General features: G+C 32.1%; 1 protein-coding gene across 4 annotated transcripts in view; it reads right to left on the reverse strand.

The window, feature by feature from the left end:
• USP25 (ubiquitin specific peptidase 25) overlaps positions 1-12,469 on the reverse strand; it is a 137,524-nt gene that overhangs the window by 36,062 nt on the left and 88,993 nt on the right. For all 4 annotated transcript variants that reach the window (XM_041734852.1, XM_041734849.1, XM_041734850.1 and 1 more), the window contains 6 exons: positions 12,067-12,162; positions 10,580-10,738; positions 9,762-9,988; positions 6,570-6,640; positions 5,666-5,894; positions 4,063-4,263 (listed from right to left, as the gene is read on the reverse strand). In XM_041734852.1, coding sequence (XP_041590786.1) covers positions 4,063-4,263; positions 5,666-5,894; positions 6,570-6,640; positions 9,762-9,988; positions 10,580-10,738; positions 12,067-12,162 — 983 coding nt within the window. The remainder of the gene's footprint in view (positions 1-4,062; positions 4,264-5,665; positions 5,895-6,569; positions 6,641-9,761; positions 9,989-10,579; positions 10,739-12,066; positions 12,163-12,469) is intronic.

Here is a 12,469-nt window from a genome sequence, read left to right on the forward strand (position 1 = left end):
GAGTTAAACCTAGAATTTTCCTAGGACAGAGCTACATAAAATGTGTACCACACATTTTTACCCTTCTATCTAATGTATAATTATTTTGGCTAGACTTTTAAAGTGTTAGTATTCCCATACAATGTGGATCACTTCCAGGAAACTCATTATTGGAATCTCCATAGGAAATGAATTCAATTCAGAAAACATTCAAGGGTCAGTTACCATATGTCTTTTATTATGCTAGATTCTGGAAATATACATAAGAACATCACACAGTCCCCGATTTAAAGGAACTTGAGAATATTGAGGGTACTGTTCATGTTACCAGATCTTACTCTCAGGAACCAGCTGAACTTTCCTGGAATATCAGTTTGTTTTTAACTTGTAGACAGTATCTGTGGAAAAGTCCCATAGCTAATTCTATAAGCCCCTTCTAGGCAAATTTATGAAATCTTATGGAATGCATTTCATATCAATATTAACCATTTTTACCTTATTTTTTCTACCTTTTTATTTTTTTATTTTATTTTTTTTCCTTTTTATTTTTTTAAATTGGGTATGCTATACAGGTTATGAGGACTGTAATAGTGTTTCAAGAAGCCAATACTGCACTGAATGTTAACTAAAATTTAAATTTAAAAAACAAAACAAAAAAACACAGTTTTTAGGGGTTCCTCGGTGGTGCAGTCAGTTAAACAAGTCAGCTTGAGATTCTCTCTCTCACACCCTCTTCCCTTGACTCATGCTCTAAAATAAATAAATCCTTTTAAAAAGTTTTTGAAGAAGATAGGAGAAACACAAGTAAAGTGCAAAGTTCTTCTCTTCTCTGTTTCTCTGTTTTATAAACATAGCCATTCTGTTTAACTAGAAGTATACCTCAAACTTATCTAAGGATCTCTTTAAAATATATATTCTGGGGATCCCTGGGTGGCACAGCGGTTTAGCGCCTGCCTTTGGCCCAGGGCGCGATCCTGGAGACCCGGGATGGAGTCCCACATCAGGCTCCCGGTGCATGGAGCCTGCTTCTCCCTCTGTCTGTGTCTCTGCCTCTCTCTCTCTCTCTCTGTGACTATCATAAAGTAATTAACTAATTAATTTAAAAAAATTAAAAATATATATATATTCTGGACCCTTCCTTCAGAGGTTCTGATCCTAGTTAAGTCTTAGGTAATCTTACTCAGGTGGCATGTGCTGCTTATACTCACAATAAAATTCCCTAGGTGTACACTGTAGTAAAGAATGTTGAATAAATCTCTAAACATAAGTGTTAAGGTAAGTTTTTCTTTGCAGTAAGCAGGTTTAAGGAGGCAGCATGAAACGGACCAAATAATTTTTGGTTCCATCACTTATTACTTAGTTTCAGTAAGACAAGGAATGGTACTAGAGAAATGAGGTCTTAGATTTCTTGGTCACGTGTCAGGAGAGGTGGAACAAATACTCATTTAATTAATACTATGTAAATTAATATTTGGAATATCACTCAGAAGAAAATGATTTTAATAGCTGTCACATTACAGTTTTATTGAGAAGATTTGCAAGGAAAGAAAAATCACTCTGCTGGATTCTATGAAGACTTCCTTGTATTACCTTCCATTAGTCACGTATAATTCTAGTGCACACCTGAAAGATTTAAACACAGATTCTCTTTAATATGCTGAAAATTCAATGCTTTCTAAAAACCTCAGTCTGGAAGATAATCATCATAATAGTTATACGCAAACTGACCATTTCTGTCTCTTTATTTTTTAGTTATTCTGATTCCTCTCAGAAATATACTCCATGCTCAAGTATTTCTTTTGAATACTAAAAAGAGATATGAAAATATATGCCCAATACCTATTCCTGTTTTTTTAAGTTACAAAACAGCATTTAAAGTATATGGTAGTAAGTATTAATCAGGATAAAGGGTATGGGGCATAAAGATGTGGCCTTTTAGACAGAGAGAACATAAGATAACAAATGTAAATGGTATGGCAAGGTTAGCTAGTCCTGTCAGACAGGAATATTAATGGGGAATATGTATTAGTCTGAAGAGAAATAAAATATGTTAAGTTGGTAAATTTAGTCAGAGACAAGATGAAAAGAAAACTATCTAGTACTTAATATTTTGGTACCACAAAATATGTGAGCCAAGAATAGAGTTATAGCTTAACCAATAAATGTAGGATTCACCTTCATTTGAGTACTTAGGTACCACCATCACTTACACCAATTAGGAAGCCACAACCTCCCACTAATAAGATAATAGCTACATGCAGATGGCGTGCACAAAAGTTAGTGGAAGTATAACAAAGTTGCTCCTTGGGGTAAGTTCTAGGGATCAGTTTATGAAGGATATGCACAAGGCATAGACAAGGGATGAAATCACACAGGGATGGAATTGGTTCAAAAATGAAAAGAACTATAATGTATATACTGTTATTTGAGCACAGAAATCTCTTGATAGCTACTGAGTAAAATCCTATGGAAGTAGACAAAGTCACTATAATGAAACTGCATTCCTGCAGACCTTTCCTGCAGAAATCACAGACCTGTGATTTACACTGTGGTTTACACAGTGGCTCTTAATGTATGGAAAGAATTACAGTCGGGCATCATTGTAGAGCTTACCACACTACAATGATGGTATTCAAATATACTATATTGCATTTAAGTAGAAAAATATTGGTATTTTTTTGGTATAATACAATTATCATGGTCTTTTAAAAATTCTGAATCAATGCCCATTAACATCGAGATCAAGGACTCAACTAATCAATTTACATGAAAACAAGGTAACAAGTCTGGACAGATCTGTGTGTGCCTGCTTCATTCACAATACCATATTGTGGTACTGTACATCTTCCAGTGAGAGAATAATTACTTCTAAAGTTCAAGAGATAAGGCTAAAATTCACCTAAGTAATGCTGTATGGGAATCAGTCTATAAAAAATGAAATTAAACAAACACATAAAATGCTTTCTTAAAAAATAAAACCAAAATTGGCAGAATTGCATAAAAAGGCCATTCAAAAAGGTTCACTGTTATAAAAAAAAAAGAGACAAATGAGTTTGACAAAAATATCTGTGTTCAATTTATCTCTTCTCGTTTTTCCAACTACTACAGAGAAATAACACATTTTCACAGGAGAAAATATATTGTCCTAAAATATATTAACAACTCTGTGATGATTGATGAAAGTAATCTTAAAAAAAAATTAGAAGATATTTTATTTTCAATTTTGCTAGAACATGTTTATTTTTATACTGTTTACTCTGAACATTTTATTGATTTCATCAGCTAAGAACTTAAGAATATTTTTAAATATTTTATTTTTGTACATTGACCTCTGTTTTATGAGTCTATACATATTTCAACTTGAAATATATTAAATAGTTTCAGCTCACTTGTTTAATTTTAAAAATTCTGAAAAAATCAAATAACTGCCCTATAATAATAGCATAAATGCACAAAATATTACATAAAATATTATACAAAATATGTACGGACATACCAATAGTGCTATTTTGTTGAAATGGGAAATTACTAGTATTCACTCTCTTGATAGCTTTAGTGAAACGGTTTGGTTTACGTGCTAGTTTTCATGGCTTTTCTAAACTTCTGGCCAAGAAGGGTTAGGCCCAACCAAAGTGGGCAGGGTAAGAACAGAAAGAGTTAGCAAAATCATCTCATTTAACTTGAAAAAGGTATATATGTATACAGTAGTGCCTGGCAAAAGGGTAAACTAAATTGTTACCTATGCTAACGGGCAACTTCACTCAGAGAAGTGATGGAATTTCAGATGATTTTTATTGTCTTCTTCACATTTTAAAATAATTAAGGTTCTTTTTTAAATGAGCATATCGGGCAGCCCGGGTGGCTCAGCGGTTTAGCACCGCCTTCAGCCCAGGGCGTGATCCTGGAGACCCGGGATCTGCCTCTGCCTGTGTCTCGGTCTCTCTCTCTCTCTCTGTCTCTCATGAATAAATAAATAAAATCTTAAAAAAAAAAATTGTTAAATGAGCATATCCTATTTTTTAAATAAAATATCAATAATAAATACAGAGATAATAAAATACAATTTAATCAAAATGTACTAACCTGTTGTTATAGAAGACTCTGACTCTCTCAATTTCTGAGATGCTAAAAGTTTTTCCTGCAAAGCTTTCTGAGCAAGCTGTGCATCCCATTCTTCTAGTTCTTTTTCAAATCTCTGGTTGTCTTCCTCAACAAAATCTCTTAAATCCGGTGGTAGCGTTTCTATTCCAACAAGAGCCTGCCCAGTTTCTTTATTTAACTCCTCTGCAAATCATATTTCAAAAACTAATATAAAATTAAGAATTAAAGGAAAAATGCAAAGCTCAAAATAGGATGCATTTCCAATGGGATTTAAAGTATGAATTATTACAATTTAACAAATCAATATTAAAAATTAAAACTAGACAAGCAATGATGCAAATATTTTATAATCCATTACAGGAAATGTTCTCAGCTTTTTTTTCTTTTTTAATCTAAGGAGTAAAAAAAAGGAATGGGATATAAAGCCAACATCATTTGCTACTCAAACACTGACACAGTACTACATATTCTAAGAAAACACTAGACGTTTATTTGTGAAATAAAAATTATCACAGAATGAGAATAATTCATAACCTTATTAAACTCTAAACAGAACTAAAATTCTTTTTCATCTAAAACAGTTAAGCATAGCAATATACCCACATGCAATTTGAAAACTGATCAATATAGCAAGATTTTTAAAAACATTACATAAGTAGTATTTAGGAGAGTTACTGAACCTCTGCTGCACACATACAAAGCACACTATAGCTTTTAGCCACAATTGGACCACCTAGCTACTGTTGCTGACTGGTTAAACACAGAAAGAAGGTTGATTTTTATCAGTTTCAACAAACCTTTATTAAGTATTTTCTATATGCAAGCCTATGTGAGAATATTAAGAAATAAAACAGTAAGACATAGTATGACATTGTCTCTTCTTGGAGCAGATCGGAGTGAAGTGAAAAAGATAAGTCAACATACAATTCCAACACATGTAAGTGCCCAATAGACGTATGCTATGAGAACACAAGGAGAGATATATTCTGGTAGAAGTAAAAAAAAAAAACAAGGTAGAGCAGATGACACCTGAATTGAATATTGCAGATGAGCAGAAATTAAGACAAAAGAAGAAATAGGAACATTACCTCCAAAAAATTAAAAAAAAAAAAACATAAGAACATATAGATATAAGTGAGTGAAATCATTTGGTGCAAAGAGAATACAACAAGCAGTTCAGACATCAGTAAAGTATACACAGTTTAAAATGGACACTGGTAATAAATGAGGCTTGAGAGACAATCAGAGGCCAGAAAATGGAGGCCTTGTATATTAGGTTAAGGAGCTTAAATATGAGTCAATGTGTAATATGATCCTTAAAAGAATTTTAGCGAGGAGAAATAGGTCAGAGTTACATTTTATAGTAGTTACTAAGTAGTTAACTTTGGATACAAAATATATTCCAATTGTCAGTCCTGATTACTCTTGTAATTCCAGTTTCTCACTCAGAATAAGCCAACTGTACTTCCTAATCACATCCATCACCGAGTCAATTAAACTTAACTAATCACACCAGAGACCAGAGTCACATAAAAGAGCTACATATTTAAAAATACATACTACCCTATATATTTTATGTTCTTACCTTTTATTAAGAATTGTGCCTTATCATTTATGTACATTAAACAGTATGCACTGGCATTTCTATAACCACCAAAAGAGTCCCTCACTAGCTCTTCCCATGATGATTTTGTCACAGCAATATCATTGTACTTCATCCACCTGTTTTCACGATGATCAAAAATGTATGCCCAGTAGTGCCCGGCATTAGCTTGACCTTCATGAACTAAAACAGCATGTAAGCGATAAGGAACCTAAATATGAAAACAGAATAGTTAAGCCACAATTTAGTCTATTAATACCATACTCCATGAAACCCATAAACTATCTGATTGGAGAATACCATAAAAGAATATGTTTTTAACAAGAGAAAACTGGCTGTGATTAAAATTTTTTAAAAATTACAGTATGAAATAAGGGGGAGATAAATAAGCTAATGACATGTAAAGCAGGTGTATAAATAGGATATTTTTTCAAACTCTGAAAATGTATTTCCTTGAACTTATGATGAGTATTTTAAATGAAGCACATGATTTTATCTAAATCTTCACAATTATAAATTGATGACTGAATTAGCAATATGGCCTATATAATGTATGCCAAAAGTTAAAATGTAACTGAGCACTATACTTCCCCCTCAATCTTAATATCCCTAAACAACCATATAATTTCCTCTGTAGGACTTTTTGTAAAAACTAAGACCTTCTAAAGATTTTTGCTAAGTTTACTGTAAAACAATTTTAAAAAGTAAACAATAAATATAGTATGAGCATACAACTCAATATGGGAAATATTAATATGGAATCTTTAATTTCAGCAATCTTATAACATAAAAAGAACCAGAATTAGCTTAAAAATTAGGTTAATCATATAAATAAAAAATATGTAAATAATTTTGACAGCACTTACCAAACTCAAATTTAACTTACTTGGATCATAGATTTGTCAGAATACATTAGTTCTATTGTTCGATGGATTCTGGATATGCTTTCCTGCAAATCTAAGGATAGAAGATGCCATTTAAAATAATTAACATAAAAAAAATAATAAATAAAAATAATAAATAAATAAATAAAATGATTAACATATGTCTTTACATAGATATAAGATAGTAACTAATGGTTTTCCTACCAATATGTTAGACCAATAAGGAAAAATTCCTAAAGTGCTCGATTATTATTTGGAGTCTATATAAAACAAAAAAAAAGTTTTCCTTAATAAAAGATATAGCACAAGTGCATAATTAGAAACAAACAAATATGGTTCACTTAGAAAACGTGCTGAGTCTATAAAAGTGAACTTTATTCAAATCTATAAAGGAAAGTTTCAATAAAAGCTGAATCTAAAGCCCCTTATATATTTACATAAAACAGGAGAATTGTGGAATGAAATAAAATAACTTTGCCACAAATCATCTATATACATATATGTCATTGAATAAAACTCTACTACAATCACCAGTGGAAATAATGTTGACACTCCCATTACTTAGTACTTCTACTTCCAAGAGAAATCCACTCTACAAAATTATTCACAGCTATATTGCCCTAACAATTAAAGAACTAGAGACAACCTAAATATCTACTAATGTGGAAATGGTTAAATTATAGTATAACCTATACTATGAAGCTGTTGAAAAGAATAAGGAAGAAATCATGAAAGACTACAAAAAATATTAGTAACTTCAGAGTGGAGGAAAGACCTTTTAGTAAGCCTGACAGAAAATTCAGTAACCATAAAGGAAAAGATAAGACTCTCTCCCCAAACTGAAGAAAATCTACATTACAGAAACAAAACTAACAACAAAAAAAAAGTCAAGTGACAAAAACAAATTAAGAAAACAGTATCTACAGCATGCACTACAGGCAACAGGCTAATACCCATAACATCAAAGTTTCTACTGAGCAGTAAGAGAAAAATAAATGGTTCAATATAAAAAATGGGTGAATGTCATACACAAGAAACTTATAGGAAAATAGAATTTCACTCATAATTAAGGAAATGCAAATTAAGACACTAACATACCATTTTTCAACATTCAGGCTACCACAATCTAAAAAGTACCCAGGGCTAAGGAGGATTTTGGGAGACAGGCTCTCCCACACAGTTAGTGGGAATAAAAACTGGTTCAATGTTTTGGAGGTAAAATTTCAAAACAGCTAAAATTTCAAATATATACACTTTGGACCAGAAATGGCACTTTGAAGAATATATCCTACTCACAAAAGTGTGTCAGTATGCATGTGGAGGGCCAGCACTATTTGCAGTATCAATATAGAAATTAAATAAATTACATCCTACTCAGATACTGCAATATTATACGATAGTTAAAAAATAATGCTAATAGCTAATAACAGGGATAAAAGAGAGGAAACAAATATTCCAAGGAAAATCCCACCTGATCCATAGTATTATTATGGTCCAAACTATTAGGTATTAAGGTCCAAAGCCTTATCAGATGAATGTCTCTTAAGTTTCTCAAACTTAAAATGGCCAAAAGTGGACTCATCGTACTCCTCTACTTCCTCCTGTGAGGTGCGGAACCTGCTCATCCACCAGTTTGCCCTTTTCCAAAGTATATTCCATCTATCTATTCATACCAGCATGAGAATCTAAGGAAATCATCCCTAATTCCTCCCTTTCTCTCACCTCTTGTCAGTGATCTATCTCTGTCAGTTTTCTCCAAAGAGTAGATCATATCTGTTCATTTCTCTCCTCCCTCAATGCCCTACCTTGATGTCAAAAGCTTCCTAGCTTCCACCCTTCCAAATGTAGTCATATAAAAACAAATATAATCTACCAAGTCCCGTAGAAAATTATCCAATATCTATTACAGTGTTCAGGAAACACAGTGTGCTCAATAAATGTTTCCTAATGAATTCAAATGTAAAAAATTCCCTCATAGATGAAAAATACTAAGGGAAATATTTATAGCTACCAATGCTAATTGTTGGTTGCCATTATATCCTATTTATGTTACATTACATTACATTAGGACTGCTATTTACATATCGTCTATAGTCAAGTTGGGCTCCAATAAGCCATACTCTTTAAAATAATTCCAATCTTTTGTTATAAAACAGTAGCTCTTAGATTTTTCTTTTTACATAGAATAAAATTAGGATAAAATTGGGTGATGATAATAGGATATTATATTTTGCCATGTAAGGAAAAATTATAATAAAATCTACCATAAAATATTAACATCACTTCATTTAAAAAAAGAAAAAGGCTACCTTAAGAACACTAAAGTAGCAAAGACATAATTGGGGAATAAAGGAGAGTTCCTTCCAAGGCCAGGTTGCAACTTAACACCAACATATATACACATGCAAACATGCACCCTCATACTCCTAACGGAGCACTGTTATTTTTCTTATTTTGCTACATGCCAGTTAAAACACTTTACAAACTGGCACTGAGCTCCTAGATCATATCTGGAAATCTCTGTTAGAGCAGACTGAAGATTAAAATTCACATTTCTGGGGCACCTGGGTGGCTCAACTGGTTAAGTACCTGCCTTTGAAAAAAACAAACAAACAAAAAAGTGTCTGCCTTTGGCTCAGGTCATGATCCCAGGGTTCTGGGAGAGGGCACACATGGGCTCCCTGCTCAGGAGGAAGTCTGCTTCTCCCTCTCTTACTGCCCCTTGATTTTTTCTCTCAAATAAAGAAAATCTTTTTTAAAAAATAAATAAAATTCACATTTCTAATTCTTAAACTTAAAATAATTTTTTAACACTTTAACTCATTCCACAAACATAAGGGGAAGGATGTTATTGATAAATATATAATTTAATCTTGTATGATGTTTCACTAATGAAGTAGCTGTGAATACCAGTTTGATATAAATTTAGAGTACTAAACAGGAAAATCAGACCATCTGCTATGTCATTAATCAACTAAATAGTCCAGGGAAAATCTGTTGGTCTCTCTGAGTCTGATATTAAGATCATAAAAACAGGTGGCCAGACTAGTTTCTTTTATAGAAAACACTCTCTAGGAAAAAAAAATACTTTATAATATTTATATATGAAATCTAGAGGTGACTTCCCTTCTCAATTTTAACATTATACATAGCCATCTGAGGCGACAGTAGCTATGCTATGAGAAGCTTCTTACCTCTGGTGTCATTTTCTATTTCTGTCCTCCAGCGATGTAAACAGCTTTCTAGCACAGAAAGTTCTTCTTCCGTTATGTGCCTTGGTGCTGGATGCATGGGCAAATCTGGAGGTATCCGAGACTGAGTGAATGGTTTATGTATTACTGATCTTGATGAAATGGCAGCTATTGATGCAGGTGATGTGCTTGGCAGTTCTGAAGAAGGGACTCCCTGTTGTTCTGTTGTGCTATATTTTTAAATCATAAAATATTCATTTTTAAATTTTCCAAGCTGAAGCTCTGGACAAAAATTGTGCCAAACACACAGCATTAATTTTTGAAATTATAATTTCAAAAAGAAAAGGCCTTTAGAAAAATAAATATGTATATTAACTTAATATCCAATGATATACTTAATATATGAGGAATATATTATTATCAGAATGAAATTGTGGCTTTATAGAAGAAATGGCTTAATCATGTCAATAAATCTTATATATACCAAAATTATATAATATCAGCTTACATTACAGGAGAAGCCAACTTAACAGTATTTTCAGGGATAAAAGATGGACATCTATACCAAAACAACCTAAAGTATAATTCTGAACAGAAAAAAAAAATATGATGAAAATTCCAATCCACTACCATAAAATCTATTGAAACAGTGAAATAAGAAAGCATCCAGAAGATGCACAACCTTCTAAGTGAATCTAGTATTTTTAGAGTCCACTAAAATAAATCACAATGGACATTTTATAAAACCCTCTTTAAAGCATCAATTATATCACTATATAATATAGTTAACAGCTGGCTCCTGAATCAGGAAAACATTTTACCTTGGTAATGTCTGTGGTGTGGAACCACTAGGTGGGGAACTAGCATCAATATCCTCAACAGGAGATGTACACACAGGTTTACTTGAAGCAAATTCCAATGCGTACTGTAGAACATCTACCAAGGGGAATCGTTTGGGACCGGAACCGTAGCTTAAATATCTGTTAACCATAAGATGTATAAATGCTTTTAGCTGTATATAAAACACATTTGGTTGTTTTTAGTAATTGTTATAAAACATGATAAAAACACTTTAATAAATCTTCCTCAACAATGCAATTAATTTTCTTTTTCAAATGAGGATGTTAAAACTAAAGACACATTCAAGAAAGAACTTAAATGTCCTCCGAATTAAGGGAAACAAAGTTGATTACAACTGAATGTGTCTGTACACTGTTGTATATTTTAAATGCTGCTCTAAGTTGTAACCCAATAGGAAAATGAATACTGACAGTTCCATTTCCTGAGACTGTTTTTATTTTTAGATCTGTCATCTGGTCTCATGATTAGGATGATGACTAATATTATCCTTCTACCTTTTACCTAGGATTAGTTTTTTTAACCTCTGATTAGTTTTTAATATGATTACAGACACCTTTTAAAAATAAAAATTATTGAAATAATAATACATTATTTTTGTTTAACAAATTTGGGGCTAATTTTCAAATTAATACTAAAATAAGGGATACAGATTAATCAGAGGTTGCAAACTGAGATCTCTCAGGCCACATTTTAGCCTATAGACTTTTGTCTGAACTACAGAGCATCTGTCTAAATTCCACACTTTGGGGAAATTATCAAAAATAGTAGGACATACTCACATGTGGTGTCACACATGGTCCCACCCGGTAGTACAGATGATGAGCACTTCCTCTCTCAGGGATATGCTCTCTAAGCTCCCTTTGCCTATCAGCTTACACCTGACTTGCTTCCCTTCTTTATAAAGTCTCAATGAGAGGCCTGAGAGTTTGTATCTTCTGTATTAAGCAGAAAAACTCAGTCACCATTCATTTTCACGGAAATCTCAAGAATGATATGTAGTCTCATACAAAAAGAAACATTAAAATTTAAATTAGTTCAACTTTGTTTTTTTGTTTTTTATTTTAGGTAATTTTTTACCCAATCTAGGGCTCAAACTCACAGCCCAAGTATCAAGAGTTGCATGCTCTACTGACTGAGCCTGCCAAGTGTCCCTTTTCTGGATATTTTTTTTAACATTAATTTAATTTTCTAACTGTTTTCAACACCAAGAGCATTATTACTAGTCAACAATGAAAATATTTAATTTAAAACACTAAAATAATCATGAATGCCAACTAAGAATTATTTTAGTTTCTAACATAACTCAAAACTAAACTATTCAAGCAAAATATGAATTCAGAGTGATTATTACTAGAATTATAAGTCACCCAAAGCAAATTTAAAATGAAAGATTCCAGATAATCACTAAAAATATGACTTCCCATATGTTTCATAAAAGTTACAATACCTCTCTAGTCTTTGTTGTAATACTGTGAGGTAATCTTTTAGTCTCTTGATTTCTTCCCTCTTAATTCTTGTTATTTCTCTGTTTCTGTGCATGTATCTATCAGGAAAAAAACAAAAAACAATATTACCATTTCTAAAAAACCATGGAAATAGATACAATACTAAGTCTAGCCAACACCACAAAAGGTCAAAAGGTAAAATTTAAAATTTTACAATGAAATATCAGACAAAAGAATATTTCATAAAATTGTAACAAACACAAAAATAAATGTTTTAGCTTCCTTATAATTCCCAGTAACTATACTTTTCTAAATAGAAAGAGAACTCAATTTTCCTTGACAAGTAGTACTGGACATATTATGCAAAAAAAAAAAAAGACTAATTCTAAAGAAATTAAGCAAATT

Source organism: Vulpes lagopus, chromosome 20 (genome assembly GCF_018345385.1).
Source record: "Vulpes lagopus strain Blue_001 chromosome 20, ASM1834538v1, whole genome shotgun sequence".
NCBI classification, from domain to species: Eukaryota; Metazoa; Chordata; class Mammalia; order Carnivora; family Canidae; genus Vulpes; species Vulpes lagopus.